General features: G+C 42.4%; 1 protein-coding gene across 4 annotated transcripts in view; it reads right to left on the reverse strand.

Moving 5' to 3' along the window:
* DIAPH2 (diaphanous related formin 2) overlaps positions 1 to 20,214 on the reverse strand; it is a 5,141,990-nt gene that overhangs the window by 3,534,073 nt on the left and 1,587,703 nt on the right. For all 4 annotated transcript variants that reach the window (XM_069612994.1, XM_069612992.1, XM_069612991.1 and 1 more), the window contains one exon: positions 12,821 to 12,931. In XM_069612994.1, the coding sequence (XP_069469095.1) occupies positions 12,821 to 12,931 (111 nt within the window). The remainder of the gene's footprint in view (positions 1 to 12,820; positions 12,932 to 20,214) is intronic.

Below are 20,214 nucleotides of genomic sequence, written 5' to 3' on the forward strand. Positions count from 1 at the left end.
GGGGACAGTGTCCAGGTGGCTTGCGAATTGGTTGTTCCCACCAAACTCAAGGGAAGACGTTAACCTTGAAGGGCTTGAGTTTCCGGCAATTAGGACCTCCAGCAGGGCTTCACCGATCATCCAGGAGTTGCAGCAGTCCTCTTCGTTAAGCTCATCTACGGTTCTTTCGTTCCAGTGGTCGACTCTGCTTTCCAAGTCCCAGAGACCTGCCTTTAAACAGTTTTCCCCCATTCATTCCAGCCTGACTGTCATTCACACAGCAGGGTGGCTATCCTTGCCGGACAGCCATCTGGCCAATCACACCAGAGTGCATTCAGGTCTCCTAGGAGACTAAGCATGGGGAGTTTCGGGCACCTCCCTCACATCCTGTCCATTCCAGACACTCAGGTGCCCGAGGAGGGCTTCAGCACTGAAGCCCACCAAAAGCCAATGAACAAAGGGACCAAACCTGGTTTGGCACGCAGAGATAAACACAAGAAGGACCTTTCCTAAAAAAAATGGCGAAAAAAAGATGACCAGAGTCTGTTTTTACAGATAGGTCTTGGGCGCCATTTTGAAAAAAACATGGCTGACACGATTTTTAGCTACCATTGTTCACGGTCAGGAAAAATCATGGTAGTTTGATCTAAACCTCTGCACCAGCCATTTAAAGTAGGAAAGGGTAACATTTGACTGTTACATGAGTGTTTTGACTCAGGGGAAGCTAGGCAACCCCTCCAGCACTCTATACGAAGATAGTGTGTGCTGGGTCTGTACATTTAAAGAGACTAGTAAAGTCAATTTAACTTTACATGCTCTGGGAGACAGTACTCAGTCCCAGAGATGGTATTTAAACCTTGGGAAGTCTGAAAGACATACCTGTACCAATGCACTGAAGGTCCTGTGTGACACAGAAAAAGATGATGCCTCTGGAGTTATTTTAAAACTCCATAACCAAAGAACACAAAAGTAAAACACACATCAAAATACATGGAAGAGTGGGAAAAAAGGCTTACACTCTTCCCAGGTAAAAAATCAAATCCTAGAAAATCAAATCCTAGAAATCCAGCAAAGATGGTAGGGGAAATTAGCACATTCTTAGGAATTCTCCCTAACAGTAGAGGGAAGGCTACAACAGGTCCCGTTCTTTGACTAGCTTGGAATGAGAATCCATGAAAAAGGACCCACATAGAAAAGGACTTTACGACTTTGGGGAAATATGCTGGCACGCACAGCATTTGTCATGTAAGGCATGCTAAGGGCAAAATTCCCCCAGCATTAGAACTGTACCACAAACAAGCCATTCCTGTGAGTCTTTATGATGCTGAACTGTGGGGGTATGTTAATTCAAAAACCCTTGTTGGAGTGGAAAATAAACACTTGTAGCAAATCTTTCAGAAACTTCAGGCTTCCCGAATGCATTGTTGCACCTGGAGACAAATGTGTATCCAATTGGAGATCAGGTTGTGTTTAACCCTGCACTTTATTGTATAAGGTTATGGAGACCCGAAGGTCTGGACAAATATTGGGATGCAATGTCACATGTCCTGGTCTTAGAAGGGGTAACACCATCCCCTGACTAGCTCATGTGAAAAGATACTATATAACCTTGACGAATTATCGTTATGGGCGGGCACACACTCCATTGTTAAGGGCGATAAATGTAGGCTAAAGTATAAAGCAATTGCCCTAACCAGGAGTAAAATGTTGGAAGCTGCAGGTAGGTTAAAAATGGGTCCCAACTATTTAGCATGCAAGCTAAAAGTTGGCCATGAAGACTATCTGTATTACTTAAGGCCAATGTATGTGCGTGCCTTATTTGTTAACTTTAGGATGGGGACATTACAAATTGCTGATTTCAGCAAATCTTGGAATAATTGAGGGGATGGCCTTGGCATTTTATGTAATTCAGGAGAGGAATAGATTGGTTAACAAAAACATAAGAAATGCACAATGAAACAGGTGAGAGAATGGCTCTTAAAACCATCATTACAAAGGGAGGGCATACGCTCAGTAGCAGATGCTTTAGAATTGTGTAAATGTACTACTAACCCTAACTGTGACAAGCATTGAAAGCTATATCCATTGGGCGCGGTTATGTAGACGGAAGCTTTGTCCTTTTATTGGAGATGATGTTTGAATTATTTTCAAACATCCGCCACTTTCACTGTGGCGGAAAAGATTTCCGAACCGTGTTTGCACAGTACCTTTAAAGTGAAGAAGAGCTGTAGCTGAGGCAGTTGTTCCTGGCAGTTTGAGTAGATCTCGCTGTTCCTGAGCTTCAGTCGTGGGGACAAGAAGGAGGACGTTGGGAGGTTCCTGCACTGCCCAGGGATGAGGCAACAAGCTTGGAAAATCGTTGGTTTAATGTGTGAGTGCCTTAAAGTCCACAAGCTGGTTTCCTTCCCCTGGCTATCTGGTTTTTTAACAGCAGTCTGAAGAAAATTCGACCAGAATGGGGACAGTGTCCAGGTGGCTTGCGAATTGGTTGTTCCCACCAAACTCAAGGGAAGACGTTAACCTTGAAGGGCTTGAGTTTCAGGCAATTAGGACCTCCAGCAGGGCTTCACCGATCATCCAGGAGTTGCAGCAGTCCTCTTCGTTAAGCTCATCTACGGTTCTTTCGTTCCAGTGGTCGACTCTGCTTTCCAAGTCCCAGAGACCTGCCTTTAAACAGTTTTCCCCCATTCATTCCAGCCTGACTGTCATTCACACAGCAGGGTGGCTATCCTTGCCGGACAGCCATCTGGCCAATCACACCAGAGTGCATTCAGGTCTCCTAGGAGACTAAGCATGGGGAGTTTCGGGCACCTCCCTCACATCCTGTCCATTCCAGACACTCAGGTGCCCGAGGAGGGCTTCAGCACTGAAGCCCACCAAAAGCCAATGAACAAAGGGACCAAACCTGGTTTGGCACGCAGAGATAAACACAAGAAGGACCTTTCCTAAAAAAAATGGCGAAAAAAAGATGACCAGAGTCTGTTTTTACAGATAGGTCTTGGGCGCCATTTTGAAAAAAACATGGCTGACACGATTTTTAGCTACCATTGTTCACGGTCAGGAAAAATCATGGTAGTTTGATCTAAACCTCTGCACCAGCCATTTAAAGTAGGAAAGGGTAACATTTGACTGTTACATGAGTGTTTTGACTCAGGGGAAGCTAGGCAACCCCTCCAGCACTCTATACGAAGATAGTGTGTGCTGGGTCTGTACATTTAAAGAGACTAGTAAAGTCAATTTAACTTTACATGCTCTGGGAGACAGTACTCAGTCCCAGAGACGGTATTTAAACCTTGGGAAGTCTGAAAGACATACCTGTACCAATGCACTGAAGGTCCTGTGTGACACAGAAAAAGATGATGCCTCTGGAGTTATTTTAAAACTCCATAACCAAAGAACACAAAAGTAAAACACACATCAAAATACATGGAAGAGTGGGAAAAAAGGCTTACACTCTTCCCAGGTAAAAAATCAAATCCTAGAAAATCAAATCCTAGAAATCCAGCAAAGATGGTAGGGGAAATTAGCACATTCTTAGGAATTCTCCCTAACAGTAGGGGGAAGGCTACAACAGGTCCCGTTCTTTGACTAGCTTGGAATGAGAATCCATGAAAAAGGACCCACATAGAAAAGGACTTTACGACTTTGGGGAAATATGCTGGCACGCACAGCATTTGTCATGTAAGGCATGCTAAGGGCAAAATTCCCCCAGCATTAGAACTGTACCACAAACAAGCCATTCCTGTGAGTCTTTATGATGCTGAACTGTGGGGGTATGTTAATTCAAAAACCCTTGTTGGAGTGGAAAATAAACACTTGTAGCAAATCTTTCAGAAACTTCAGGCTCCCCGAATGCATTGTTGCACCTGGAGACAAATGTGTATCCAATTGGAGATCAGGTTGTGTTTAACCCTGCACTTTATTGTATAAGGTTATGGAGACCCGTAGGTCTGGACAAATATTGGGTTGCAATGTCACATGTCCTGGTCTTAGAAGGGGTAACACCATCCCCTGACTAGCTCATGTGAAAAGATACTATATAACCTTGACGAATTATCGTTATGGGCGGGCACACACTCCATTGTTAAGGGCGATAAATGTAGGCTAAAGTATAAAGCAATTGCCCTAACCAGGAGTAAAATGTTGGAAGCTGCAGGTAGGTTAAAAATGGGTCCCAACTATTTAGCATGCAAGCTAAAAGTTGGCCATGAAGACTATCTATATTACTTAAGGCCAATGTATGTGCGTGCCTTATTTGTTAACTTTAGGATGGGGACATTACAAATTGCTGATTTCAGCAAATCTTGGAATAATTGAGGGGATGGCCTTGGCATTTTATGTAATTCAGGAGAGGAATAGATTGGTTAACAAAAACATAAGAAATGCACAGTGAAACAGGTGAGAGAATAGCTCTTAAAACCATCATTACAAAGGGAGGGCATACGCTCAGTAGCAGATGCTTTAGAATTGTGTAAATGTACTACTAACCCTAACTGTGACAAGCATTGAAAGCTATATCCATTGGGCGCGGTTATGTAGACGGAAGCTTTGTCCTTTTATTGGAGATTATGTTTGAATTATTTTCAAAGTCATTACTTAGATTACAAATAATTTTATTTTGGGATCACTCTCTCTACTGTTAGGATCCTATGTTTTTACTATATTTAAATTTACTTTTAAAGTGTATATCATTATTTCTGAACCTATCTAATGAATAATGCAATTTCAATATGAATGGGCTTTAGTAGATATTGAGCTGGATATTGACTAAATAACTACTGTCCCACCATAATTACCCCTTTTGTAAAACACCTTACATTTTACTTCTGTGTTTTACAAGCAGATTTAATTGGTAACTAATGCAATTTAAAATCATATGCCATGCTTTTGCATCCAATTGTTAAAGTAATAGGTTGTATGCATGAACTTGTATGCTTTTATGGCCTTTTGGCAAATAAATTGTTATTTTGATTGATTCATTGTTATTCATGGACATCCAGGTCCACCGTGACTTCCTTACAGTTAAGCCAACACCCTTCACTTGCTTCGGTTTAGAATGCTTTGCTTCTTGTGTATTCTCCCATCTCCACCTTTCCACCTCAGAAGTTGTACACAGTCTTCTTTCCCCAATCAGAAGCAACGTGACCGAATTTCCTTCAGCATTCTACTCCCAGCTGGTTTGAAACTCCTGGGCTTTCTCATTCTCCAGGTCTCTACCTCTCAGATTTATGACGCTGCTGTGGGATTTCCCCGGCGTATTGTCTAAGTCCTTCGTCTCTGTCTGATCTATATTCTCTATTCCTCTATTGGTTTTCTTTGTGCCAGTAGTATGTGAATGTTTCTTTATAGACATTGTGAGGGTGTTTGGTTGACTATAACAGATTTTAGTCAGTTCTTCATGGCCTCTTCAATTAGATGCCACTGAAGGTGGGTTAATGATCTATGATTTAGGGCCTTCCTCATAAGAATGGAAGTCCTTGTCCCCAGTGGCAGTCTCTCCTGGTAAGGTCCCACTCACTGCTACCCCTAGGGAGGAAATTGTGTAGTGTGCTCACTGCCCTAACCTCACATGTAAAGGCTCCCACTCGGGAGAAGTGACAGAATCCAGCCACTCGTCACAAAGGACATTCATCGCATCATGTTTTGAATAATATAGCATTGGACATAATAACATATTTGAATCAAATAATTGGGCTGCAGATATTTATTTTGACAGCCTCAGGAAATAGGAGAATGATCTTATTCATTATGCCATTTTCAAATTCGAATGACCACTAATATTTGTTTGTTAGATTCTGAAACATTCTAATATGGCACTAAACATTTTTGCACTAACAACACTGATGTCAGAGTTGTTTGCAAGTATGCTTATGACACACGCTGTGAACAACTTGTGGGTTTACACACACAGGCACCTTTATCAACACGGGAGTAATATATTTCCATTTAGACTTCTCCATTGGTGATGATTTTGGACTTAATCCAATTAATTGTCACATTTTTAACAAACCCTGCACCACCTTTTGAGAACATATATTTTTGGTTCACAGCAAAAGTAATTCTGCAATGTGGAAACCTGGTAACATCACGTTGATAACAACAAATTCTAGGTTTAGATGAGTTAATTTTATTACGCACCCTATATCTAGTGATTCTAACATAGCAAAGGCTACAGTGGAACTCACTCTACTCTAACCTTTTATAGGAGAAGTCCCAGAGTTTACAAGAGGCAAGCAGAAAGAAACAAACAATGTTGGGGGGCATTCCAAAGCAGCCCTCCTCATTGAATAGGATGGCACACCCACCTTTCAGCCACACAAAGGTAAAACCCAATTAGACTGGCCTTATTTTAAACTAAGGAGCATCTATGTAGAGTGTCCTCTGTTGTGTGTCTAAAAATCCTACTTGACCCTTACCCACTGAACTCCGCATAATGTGCACAAGGGAATTCTGGTTCTTGCAGCTTTCTTTCAAAGTTCTTAACATGAAGTTCTTAAGGTGTGAAAACAGAAAAAAAAAGTTCCACCAGGAAAGGGGCTCCCCTTCTCCTAGGATCCTTTGGGTAGTTCCCTTTTCTCCTCACTCCTGGTTTACGCTCCTGCCATGATATTACTTCACTTCTCTTTTCACTCCTGGTTTACTCTTCTGTCAGGATATCACTATACTTCCTTTTGTTTTCCTTTCTTGGGTGTGAGTCCCAGACTCACTGTCTTCCTGGTTCACTAACATGCCAGGGCTTTTCCTGTCTCGCTTCACTCTTTCTTTCATCCACGTGACAATGGGTTTCCGATATTCGGTTACTGATGCTCTTTTGACAACGTTTATTTCTGTTTTAATTCCACTTTTCAAGTGTTGGGTCTCCGAACCGCTCTCCAGACGATTCACATGTGTATCAAATCTTCCCCTCAAGCTCTGGGTCTCCAAAACACCTTTAACACTGGTCACATATATATAAATCCCTTAATTTAAACACTAGGTCACCGCCCCTTTCTTAACAGTGTTCTCATCTATCTCTGTTTCTTCAATATGTTCAATTGGACCCTCCCACACTATCACTGTGATGCAGCATTTGTCTTCCTGCACCCCGGTAACCCATTTGTTCTCCCTGGGTTTACCGGGGGACTTTGGCGGTTCTTGCATCTATTCTTTTGCTTTTCTCCTGGTCCACTGACTAGGAGTGCGTCCCACCAGCCATTCAGCTCCTGCTTTGCTTTCTTTCACTCCGGGCAGCTGCAGATTCCCACAGTCAAAGTGGTACACTTCTTCCGGCTCGGTCTCCCTGCACACCGTTCTTGTCATCCTCTGTGCTACTTCTTACAATCGTCTCATCTCTGGCATCCCGAACGGTGTCATAACAAGTTGCAAACAGCTACTGACTCTGCCTCTCTCTCAGATCCTGGTCAGCTGTGGCCGTTTTAAGTTTCCTGGCATTGGTCCATATTTTCCAAAGAATAGAACAGAGTGTTGGCTTACTGCTTCTGGTCATCTTTATTACTCATCCCTCTTCTTCGTCTCGGTACTAAAAAGGGGCTGGGGGGAAGTAAATAGCATGATTGGCTGGAAAATGATATCTGTCACAATAGGCCATGCATTTATGTTATAAATTTACATGGATGTCATGTGGACTTATCTTATAGCTGTAACCTAATTTTAGTTCAGTGTTTTCCTACTTCTATGGAGTTGGTCTTCTCTTGTGTGGCCCTCTCAAAGCTAGCCACCAGTTAGGTAGCTTCTGCATTTCCCAGGCCACATAAGAAAAGCTTCCGTCCAGAGAGTCAGTGACGGTATTGCAAGATTTGCCAAACTGTTTATATGTTTACAGGTATCAAACACCAATCAATAGTTTTTCTCAGTCCCCGACGAAAATCCCCTCTCCCACCAGAGGACACATGTAGGGCTCATCAGGAAGGTCCCACTTATTATTTAGGATTACAAGATATTCATTGGACTTAGTGAACAATTAATACATTACTGTGAACAATTATTGTTACAATGATGTGCATTTTCGGTGCTTCCAATCATTGATGCAACTAAGCACTTTAGTTTGTATATGTTTGCACAAACATTACTGATTGCACTTTTCTGGTAGCAATTGTATGAATATAGTAGTTAATTGTGTCAAGTATGAATAATATTTAGGATGTTTTTAAATTATGTAATACAAGTTTCTAACATTGTTGAGACATTGAGTGTACCACAGGATCATGATATAGGGCATTTTATTCACCCCGACACTGGCTTAGTTTTAGACACGCTGCCTCTGACACATAGTTGTTTTGTCATATACGAACATTTTGTATTCCCCTTCTTCAACTGTGTCAGATCAATTAAGGGCTGATATCTAAAGTTTAAATTACACATTATGAAATTATAATACATTATACAAAAAGTATGTGATTACTCAAGCATGACTAAATACACATGAGAAAGGCATATTACTTCTTTGTGGATTTGCGTCTCTTTCCAATGCTAATATTAATATGAAAACCGACTGCAAGATGATGAATCAATGCGTTCAGTAGCAGGTTTATTAACCAAACAAATGTTATTAGGAGAATATCGATTGATCTGATATGATGTGGCATTTATAAGCACCTGCACACAAGTGCATTTAGGCGCAACAAGACATGGAGGGGGAAACATAGGGAGGACAAAATAACAATCTTACTGGGCCTTGTGCCATTCAGAATGCGCAAGTGCAGGGAAGGGGAGAAGTTTGAGGGGCAAGTGCAGTTAACTCACACGTGCAGCCAGTGGGTAGCTCATATGTGCAGAGAGAAGGGACTGTAGGGTTGCAAATACAGACCTTTAAGTGCTGTGGAGCCCGGAGGCAGTGTGAGGGCAACTGGAAATGCAGGAGCCTGACCCCGAGTTCAGAGTCTGACCAGGTGATCAGTTCGCGGAGCAGTCAGGTGCATCAGCAGGGGAGAGGAAGTGAGAAAGTGGAAGCGAAAAAGGAAAGTCTTGAGTTGCTTCCGGAACCAGAGGTGGTTCTGCTCAAGTTTGAGAGAGGCACAGAGGCTGTTACAGAGGGAGGCCCCAGCCGAGGAGATAGATCTACTCTCTGCTTGGAGAGGCATCTGACCCTCAGAGTGTTGGATGTGGATGAGCGGTGAGCTCGAGAAGGAATATGTATTGGAAGAGAAGGTTGGAGGTAGAGGGCCTCAGTCCCCAGAAATCCTTGTGGATGATGCAGAGGGTCTTGAAATTGATCTTTGCAAACACAGGCAACCAGTGAAGAGATTTCAGAGCTGGAGAGATACAACCCCTGTGCTTGAGGCCAAGCGCAACGCTTGCAGTCCTGTTCTGGATAAGTTGCAAAGGTCGAAGAGTAAAAGCAGGCATATTTAGAAAGAGGCTGTTGCAGTAGTCCAGCCTAGACAGGACCAGGGCTCTGGAGACAGCGAGCTTCTGGGGGAAAGTGAGAAAAGGAAGAATACCTCTGAAGAGGTGCAGCTGATAGTTTGACTTCTTAGAGACGTCAGAGATGTGAGGAGAGAAGGAGATAGTGATGGTGGAGTCGAAGATGACACCAAGGTTCATAACCTCACAGGAAGGAGCAAGAAGAGGGCCCAGAGTGGGCGGCCAGAGAGAGAGAGGAAAGGAGGAAGCTGGTGTCCGAAGGAAGAGGATCTCAGTGTTACAGGCATTAATTAAAACAATTTTTCAGTTGAGGTCATCTAATCAAATAGGTTTCATGATAATGTCAAAATAATCTGGTGTATTGAGAAAAACGCATCTAACTTCTTGTCCATCTGTGAGACTTTCTTGGGGTACATTTTTTTTATTGCTTAATAGCCATCTGGGAGAGGGCACTGACCAATCTGGATGCTCGGAATGACGGCTGTATTCTAGTAGCCTGAGTGGCCAGCGCCCCATTCACCACATAGCACCCCAATAGTTTCCTACACTGATACTAATGGTGTCTTTTTTTTTTGTTAAAGAAAAAGAAAATAAACATACCTTTCTTAAGCCGCCATCGCCGTGCAGTGCAGCGGTCAGCTTAGGCTATTTTCCTGCTATGACGTCATAGTCATCAACATGAAAAACTGACTTGCTGATAGCAGCACTGCGAGGTGCTAGGCCGCGCAAGAAATGTATGTTTATTTTCTTTTAAAACAAAAATAGAAACATTTAGCACTCATGTAGAGAGCTCACGCTCGGTCCCTTAACTTGAACGGTGGCCAGTTACCTACAGGATCAGCACGCCGCCTCGGGGCATATATAAAGAGAAGAATGCATGGGACTTCCACTTTAGGATATTCTCTAGCACCCTCTACATTGGTTTGCTCTTTCGTAGGGGTCCCACAGGAATGCCTATTATAAAATGCTCTGCTTTTCTAATTCGGGATTTTATTTGTGGTCATGAGACCAACATTTCTTTCACCTCTGGGAAATCACTACAAACATGCTGAACAGTTGTAAGCAGAGAGGCGCTTACCATGCTAGCTGAACATTTAAAAAAACAGAAGGTATGTTGGCATCTTCATATTTAAGTGTGCAGGACGGATTAACATACGCAATGGGATGTGTTGTCACCAGAAATTAGCATATCAAGGTGAAATATGCACAGTTCATTCAATTGGCTTTTCATAACCTTACAAATTGCACAGGACAAATGGCATTTACCTTTCATAGAATCAACACCCACCAAAAACCAAGAGAGGAAATATTGTCTTCTAATAGTATTTTGAAAACGTTAAAAGCTGTGCATGTTTTAAACTCAAAGAATCAATAACAATGTTTTGTCCTGGAAGACACAGTCCCGAAATGTGGCATTTCACCTTTACTTGTTCGCTATTTTTCATCAGCTTATCTGGTTCAATGGTAAAGTGTCCTGTCTGTGAACATGGCCACGGGGGTCAAGTCGCGAAGATGGCGAAAGATAAAAAACAAAAAAAAAGACAGCCAAAGATTCTTATTTTACACACGGCCTATAAACCTATAAAATACCGAGGTGGGTTGGGGGGGAGGGAGGGGTGAACGGCCACTGAAAGCAGTGGGTGGACACCGTCCACCCTCGACTTGAGCTCTGACTAAACCTTGTCTGTTTAGCATGCATTTACATTTTTCGGACAGTGTCCAATTCGTATGTAGCCAGTGCTCACATGAGGTATTCCGTATCCCAATTTATGTTGTGAGTCTTTTCTCTATTTTTACTTCTGCAACCAGTGCTCTGAAACAGCCACTGTCAACACATGCTGCCATATAAAACCTGCATATTGTCCAACAACTGTTAGCAAGTTCTTCTATAGCCACATATGATATATCAAATTGTAGTACAAAATACAAATATCAATTTATAATATGTAAATGTCGAATTAATTAGCATGTAATACACTACTCGGGTTTGGTAAGTAAGCTTCGGTGGTTGTCTTAAAAGTGTTGCATATTGGGAGATTACTCTAGGAGTAATAAATGCCGCCGAAAGGTAGGTTGCTAAATATATTTACCCACCGCTCAAACTCTACACGTGGAAATTGCGATAGTAGCCTCATTTCAGGAAAAATAAAGCACGGGCTTGCCTGAAGTGAAATATTGCTTTGCTTTAGGCTGAAACTTGCTCCACTTTTTTTTTTTGTAACTAGAGGGAGATGCCCTTGGAGTGTCAGAGCAGAGGGCTGCAGAGAACGAAATACACAAGTGGGTTCGCTCTGACAACTAGGTTTAAGGGGGGGTACTCTTTTTGTGTATAGTACCCATTAAGTTATTTAGTCATGTCACACGTATTCAATCATGTGTAATCAAAGTGAGACCTAAGCACAAATAGACTTGGAGATTCACATCTTCACATAAAGTGGAGTTGCATTTATTAATTATGCATTTCAACATGAAGGGATTAGTATTCAAAAATATTTAGTTTTTTATCTTTGCTTTGAAATTTGAAAATTCAAAGAAGTTTTTTTGACGAATGTAATTCCATTTTGGTGCTTTGGAATTTAAATAGTGACCACCACCTATAAGTGACAAGTGATAGTGAAGTTTAACTTAAGTAAACATATTGCAACCAATGTTCAAAACAGTACAAAGAGCTATTGGTTTTCCGTAGCCAGGCTTGGGGTGACCATGTGTTAGGTCACCCCAAGCCTGGCTACGGAAAACCAATAGCTCTTTGTACTGTTTTGAACATTGGTTGCAATATGTTTACTTAAGTTAAACTTCACTATCACTTGTCACTTATAGGTGGTGGTCACTATTTAAATTCCAAAGCACCAAAATGGAATTACATTCGTCAAAAAAACTTCTTTGAATTTTCAAATTTCAAAGCAAAGATAAAAAACTAAATATTTTTGAATACTAATCCCTTCATGTTGAAATGCATAATTAATAAATGCAACTCCACTTTATGTGAAGATGTGAATCTCCAAGTCTATTTGTGCTTAGGTCTCACTTTGATTACACATGATTGAATACGTGTGACATGACTAAATAACTTAATGGGTACTATACACAAAAAGAGTACCCCCCCTTAAACCTAGTTGTCAGAGCGAACCCACTTGTGTATTTTGAAACTTGCTCCACACCTGTACACCAGTCAGTGCAATCGTTTTCCTAGGCATTAATAAATAAAAAGTACTGCACATTCCTTCTACAAAATTATACGAGCTTGACACATTTTGGGGACAGCTTTTTCAGCTCTATGTGAGAAAACAAATTCATGGTGTAATAGGGTATTTCGAGAGCAACATTTTCTTAATAAATGCAGAAATCTCCTTGCAGCTCTACACAGCCAGTCTCACAGCTGAAGCTCCGGGAGGCAATGTTCTGTCCAAATAGGTTTCCTATAAATAATTGTCCTACATTTTATTCTGTAAAACAAGCAAGACGGGGACATACTTACCGGCAATATTTTCTTTAGGCCACAGCGCAGAAATTCATTTCTCAAGTGTATCCTGAAGTCGAGATCTTCGGGAGACGTGACCAGGGCATTTATAAACTGCATGCACGCCACCTATAATGACAAACAACAAAGGTCTCTAGGCCATGGGTGATAGTGTGGACAAGTGTATCATGCCATTAAAGTCTTAACATGTTTGTAAAAGAGAAAGCATGCTACTAGGGCCTCCATACATGGTTCAGGCTCTTCATCAGAGATAGGTGGCTTTACAGAGAATGTTCACATTCCTAAAGGACTCTCTTGCAAGCTACAGCCGTATTGTGAGAAGAGGCTCAAGCCGCAGGTTTGCGTGCCAGGCAGGTGCATGAGACCTTTATTACCACACAGCACAGCTCTAGTAGTGCTGGCAAGGATTGCGCACTGCACCACAAGTCCATGACTGCTTACACTCGAGCCTGGGTCAGATGGGTACGTAGGACCCTCCATAACGGACTCCAACACCTTCACCAGGGGCTTGTTGGTGCACGTTTTCAGAAAGGTATGCATGTGCCTACTCAATGGGGAAGGCCCCTATGCAAATGATGGAACGCCAACCTTAGATTGCATAGGCCCCGATATTGAGACCTCCAATTCATTATAACAGAAGGAGCGGTGCAACCATAGGCACTCACTTCTGCAGCGTCCATGTGTTAATATCCCACAAACATATCGCCATACAAAAATACTGCCATATTTTTGCGGCAATGTTAAGGCATGGAACATGCGGCGGACACACCCGCAACCCCTGCATTATTTTCAAAGGAGTGGGGGACACCCCCGCAACCCACGCTCCCAAAACCCCCATAAATTACCCCCCCTCAAAAAAATATCACCTATGGCCGTTCCTGACGACCATATATATGGCAATATTTTTGGTGGGGGATAATATGTAGTGATACTCTCCTACATGACCAAGAAATATACTAGCACTGACGTCCAACTTCACTTCCAGGACCCACAGCGCAAAGAGGGCGTGCATCTCTCAGGAGCCTTGCTATATAGGATGACCCAACAGCAAAACATAAAACATTACAATTGAAATAAAAATTCCTTTATCAACTTCTTGCAGGAGACCATAGTCCTAATTGTGTTGCTTCCCAGGGAGCAAACTTCTAAAAGGGTTAGGTGGCTGTTAAGAAGGCCACCATAAGCTCGTGTTGATTGGTGACTTATGCTATGAATTCTACCACTGAATTTTGTTCCTCGACTTCAGACTTTTGAAATTAATTTGGCCTACGCTGTTGACAGTGGTTGAAGAGAGCGGGAACGGTAGGAACCAGTGTTCCACTACTTTCATTTTTTTACTGTTCGCAGTTCCACTGCTTTTTGCAACCATTTTGCCCATACCTCGACTGTTTCTTGTGAAGTTAAAGCACACGTTTCCACACTACCACCGGATAACAGTTACAGTTAAACTGAAATCTTTTTAACTCAATTAGCTGCCCACCAGCATGTCTGCAACCATTGAAACTGTTTTGCATGTTGCTCCCTTCCTACCTACTCTGTCCCCTGCCAGGGTCCCATTTTCACTACTTTTTTGGTACACTTTCACCTCTGCCTGTTGAAGTCCACAGGAAGGGCGTTTAAGCGTGTCTGCTGCAGAACCCACAATTGTACTTCCTGCTGGGTAGATGGTCTTGTCTGGGAGTCGGATTTGGAGAACAGTTATGTTGTGCTTTTGAAGCATTTTAAACTTTGTTGCACAAACAATACAGACATTTTCAATAGTAATGGTTGCAACTATCTTTGTTGCGCTTAGAACGCACTTGGGAGAGATCCGACATGAATCTGATGTTCACGAGGCTTTTAAAAAGGGTGCTTTAAAGTCATGTTGGCTGCTACCTATGCCATGGCATGCTGCTCCTGGTGTTTTAACCTCACCTATGGGTACATCCCTGTTTTAAGCACATGGGGCTGGTGCTGATTTTAGGTTTTGCCCCAATCTGGTTGATGGATTGCACCTATGTCTGCAATTGCTATCAGGTGCATCTGCTACATGTAATGTATGCAAGTCACAAACAGTCCTGTGGCGTGGCAGATAAGATGGCACTGCAGAGAGTTTGTTCACAAACAGAGACAGAGGTAGGAGTAGAGAATAATAGGCGGCTAATGAAACAGACCATAGCAATTTAAGATGCATAGGAAAGTGTAGATTAAGGGCCCTGCTTGCAGTTTTGGTCAGAATATTGTAAGAGACAAGGGCCACCAAGTAAGAGTGGGGAAAAGAGCCTACTCTATCCCAGATCATGGTGGTATCCTAATGACCACTAGCATAGACCTGGAACCTTGCAAGCGATCAAAAATCCAGGGAACCTAATAAGGGCCTGCAATCGGATTAAGCTGGGAATAGCAAACTTGGCTGGGGGTGGTAATTACTGCAGACTGAAATGTACAGTGATGGGGTGAAAGCAAACCGTACCCAAGTAATACTCCAAGGCAAAAGAGGGAGAACTGCATGTTCCTGCCATGGTTGTGGTGTAGAGCAAGGGGGGAAAGCTTGCATAGTCTTGTCCAAGTAGGACAACTTATATTCAGCACCATCTACAAGGCCAAAAGAAAAAGCCTGCTGGACTGATCTAAAATAACCTGCGACTGTGAGTGCACTGAAGGTTACTTCTTGGTTTTAGCATCCTGGAACCTTTGTTGATTAGAAAAGTACATTGGGCATAGAGTGTTAGGTCCATTTAGGCCATACCTCTGGACCAGATTCAGTTACTCCACCATCCTGACAATGTTACCTTACAATCTCCCCTCTTGTGGTTTAGAGGGTTTCTCCTAGCTACTGCACACATTCCTTGAATCCTCGCTGCATAAAATAATATAGGCTTTGGTAAGTCAGGCATAGGAGCTGGACCAGAAGACCTGGTTTAACAAGTCTAATTAAAGGAAAAGAAACCTCATTTGACCCTGTATCTGTGATGGGGATTCCCCAACTTCAAAGAAAATAATGCTCGTCAGAATGTCTCGTATGGTATTGGTCACCTCAGATAGGGGTAGGCCCGAGGGATGAGGCGCAACAACCCAAGGGGCTCTTAGCACGCTATTAACAATGTCATGAGGTGGGGAGGTTGGGTTTACAATAGATAGGTTCTAATACATTTGTGAAATAGAAGGCGGTCTTTGATTTTGCGTAGGTCAAGGCAGTTGGGGAGGGTTATTCCAGAGTTTGGCCTTGATGATTGTGTCCGATCTGCCATAGCTGTAAGATATTTGGGAGTGGGCAATGGACATTTTGAGTTTGTACAGTGTTCTCTGGGAGCGATGAGTGCCTAAAATAAAAGCATTCAAACCAGTCCAGTAAATCACTCCGTAAAGAAAGAAAATCCCCCCCACCCGCCCCCCATCAAGCTAAGGGAGTTGAAAAACCTACAGTAAAAGGTATGTCTGACAGGTTGAACATTACCGTAATCTACCCAGGTTTGGGATTCCTTCAGTTAAATTGGGTGGTCCTGCTTGCACAATCGCATACCTGCTTGGATGTAGAATGTCTTGTGTCCTGGTTGATCACAGTGTCGCAAACGTTCTTCGTGTTCTTGTTAAGCAGCATTCCCTAATACGTTTATTACGAAATCAGCAATGGGAATTCTTTGGTGGCATGGACATAGATCCAAAACACTTATATAGTCTAGTGAACTGAACAGAATTGCAAGCCATGGCAGTGGTATGCAAGGAGGAGGGGAGATCTTATTATTACAATTATAATTGTTCTTTTATAACACACTTAATACCAGAGATTGGTGCCTCAGTGCAGGATCGGTTTCGAACCTGTGTTGCTCTGCGGATGCGTTGCCCCTGAGCTATCCCACCCTCACCAAGAAAGAGTCACACTTCTTATGAAACAAACACAATTAAGTAGGGGAATATACAGAAGGCAGGGCCCCTGAACAATATCTAGTAGCGTAATATTGGGGTCCTCCTCTCACTCTTAGTGGGTGCCTTAATACGTATCTTGGAGACACCCACTCCATTACACTCTGGGCGGAGTTGGTTTGATAAAGAAAGAAAAGATCAGAAGAAAGATATACTCACTAACACAATTATCCCAAAAACGTGTCAGTTCTACAATCCCCATGCAGCTCGTGGTCCATGAATAGTATTTTCCTCCCACTTTACAAATATGGCATCCATGTGTTATAATGTTGCTGTGTTTATTCATGTCATTGCCATATACACATACATGCATAAGATATACTGTCCAGTCACGGGTCTGGTGATGACTGAGATCATCAACGAGGGCGGCAATGCCTTGTTAAAATGTAGATATTATCCTAGGCAATCAATATGTCGCTGGCCTCCTCCGTGTGCAGCTACTGTGCTCATTCCCGTTTCCATAATTTCCGGTTTTTATTTAGGATTCACAAATGTGTAAGGGGTTATCCGAGCCGTGCTGTACATGATTACGCGTGGCTTGTGTCAGGGGTGTCCTAGGAACCAAAAGAGGCCCTGGAAAGAATGTTCACATTGGTCCCATAATCCCCACTTTCAGCAAGCCCACAACGTTTCCTTTGAGAACATTTGAAAATAAAATGGCTTAGCACACAAAAGAGGCACAGGGTGCAGAAGCGTAGCGGGAGATCGCCAGCGTGTTCCCTATAGGCCTGTCCAACCCTGGCTACTGTATTTAAAGGTGAATTCAGCTCTTCTGGACTCGTACTAGCAGAGCAGGGGTTTCTAGCAAAATGCGAAATGGGGGAATGGGGGCGGCAGGACATTAAGGTGGGGGCATGGAAAGCCACATTTATTTTGCAATGCCTGTCCTGTGATGTTGATTAATATAGTAGTACTAACGTGTAATTTATTTATTTATTTGTACATTTATAAAGGGCTCATAACCCATAGGCATCTAGGCGATGTAACTAATACATGCAAAGTAAAGCCAAAGGAGCGACGCTGTGCCCACCTGTCTATCAGGTACACATTACACTATGCAATATGCATTTAGGTTTGTGTTAACAATGAACAATTGGAATTCTTGCCTTCTATGTATGTTAAAGGGTTCCCACCTGCTTCTTCAATTCAAAGTCACGCAGTGTGATTTATGATCATCTCATAAAGGGGACTCCAGCTATTTTCAGGCACTGATTACATCCAGGTGATAGAAAACTACTTAAGTCCCCAAGCTTTAAAATCATTCACGCAGAAAGGAACTTTGCATTCCGGCTGCTGTGGTTTGGGGCAGGTTCCCAGGAGCCAACACGGAAAAAAACAGAATCACATATCATCATCCAGGACACTGAGAATGGCTCAATTCCTCTGAAGCAGAGAACAGTCATCATCTATACATCACATCTGGGTGACACGTGCCTAGAGGCTGCTGAGTCAGCAATTGGCGGTATATGCTTTTCATACTCAATCACTTTACAGAGCTGGGTCTTTAGTTGATAGCCATTTAAATTGTGTTAGTGGTTTCTCTGGATCATATTTAAATGTGGTACCAGGCCGAGTATACAGAAGAAAGTGCAATGTCGTACCCGCCTTACCAGTGCTCACATCATCACAGGGGTTTTCAAAGAAAATGGCTACCCTTCGGTAAAAAATGAAATGTATGTCTTATTGATTACTGTATAAAGCCTCTATCTTATGAGGCAGTGTTTTGTATTATTATTATTATTATTATTATTATTACTGATAATAATGGTACAATTTATATCACATTTCAAAGCATATTATTTCCAGGCCTATAGGTGCTTTTATGACCCTTTTACTGACAAAACATGTTATCGACCTCGAAATGATGGACATGACTGTTTTTTTTTTTAAACTAAAGCTACACATTGTATGATAAAGTGCTAATACGTATTTAAGTTGATTATTATCTGGAAACATATAAGATTTAATGTACAATTTGTCTATTCATTCAACTAATTGAACAGTATACAGTTATACTTGTCTAACGAGACATCAGTCTACGTCCACCCTGCTCCCCCTCCTCCCTTTTACGCCTGGCAAGCCATCTGACCATCAAACCTTACCATCTATCGAGCTATGTGTCTTTGATCGAACTTGCACTCTTCTGTCCATCTCTCATTCTGTCACTGCCCGATGCCGAATCTCTCGTTATTATTGTCTACCTTTTTCACTCTTAAGTCTGTCATATTGTCCTTTGTCTCATTGCCAGTATAGGCAGAGTAAGCTACTAGTTTACTATGTTGAGTTTTGTCTGCATATATCTCGGTTTGTGTTGGATAAGGTTCATGTATTTGACATACAACATACGGCAAACTTACATGTTCATGTATTTAACATACAACATACTGCAAACTTACATGAATGTACGTGAACAAGCACATGTGTCATCTTGCATAGGACACTGTCTGCATCTCTCTCGCCCTATGCATTTCTGCTCTTCAGGACTTGTATAATCATGTACTATATGTCAGCCTCCAATACTCGTATACCATAGTGTAAATCAGTGATCCCCAACGTGTAGCTCGCGAGCAACATGTTGCTCTCCTGACCCTAAAATGTTGCTCGCCCGTTGCTCTGGGTCATTGTGTGAAGGCTAAGAAGAAGGACATTCAGATATGAGACAACAATGGCAGTGTACCCTGAGTCAGAACTGTGCAGGAAGGCTAGCCAATCAGCCTACTCTATTTGACAGGCATGACATACTGTTAGGTATTGACGCTTTAGCTGTGGAGGCATCAGTAGAGTGGTCTGAGTGGTGGGGCAGGCCAGGTGGGTGCAGGGAGCAAGGGGGGGCGGTTACAGAAATGAATCTCTTGGGGCTTCAGATGAGACAGTCCCCAGTGATTGAAGAGAACCTGAAGCACAGAAACTAAGCTGGCCTGGCCACCCATGTGAATACCCATGGTACTGCTCTGTAATCAGAAGTAAAAAGGACTCCCCACTGAATCCACCCTTATTCAGACAATTTCTGTTTTAGCACTCTAAAATGTATATGCCACTTGAAACTCTGGTACACTATGAGGTGCATCGCTGGCTGGATCAAGAATACAATCTACGAAGATAATGTTGCCGCCAACTGAGCCTTCCCCCGTTGCACTCAGGTAGACCGCAAAGGGGTTAGTCGACGAATAGTACGAAAAGAAGTAGGAAAATAAGTGACTTGAATGCCCAACTGTCAAGGAAGTTCCAATAAGATTCTTTTGTACATGTAGGATTTGCGTTTGTTGCCAAAATGTAATTTTTTGGTCCAAAATGTTTCACAATAATTGCATAATCTTAGTGAAAACATTTTCATCTTCTGATTCTTCTTTCTATTACGGAAGTGCATTAATGGGAAAAATAATTGAACCAAATGCCTGTGTTTGTGTTCTGGTGACAATTGCCAGCTTCTGGGCCTTTATACAGCTGGTGCCGACATATTGGGCAAATAAGTGGCATGCATGCTCAAA

Source organism: Ambystoma mexicanum, chromosome 5p (assembly GCF_040938575.1).
Source record: "Ambystoma mexicanum isolate Mex_15411 chromosome 5p, UKY_AmexF1_1, whole genome shotgun sequence".
NCBI classification, from domain to species: Eukaryota; Metazoa; Chordata; class Amphibia; order Caudata; family Ambystomatidae; genus Ambystoma; species Ambystoma mexicanum.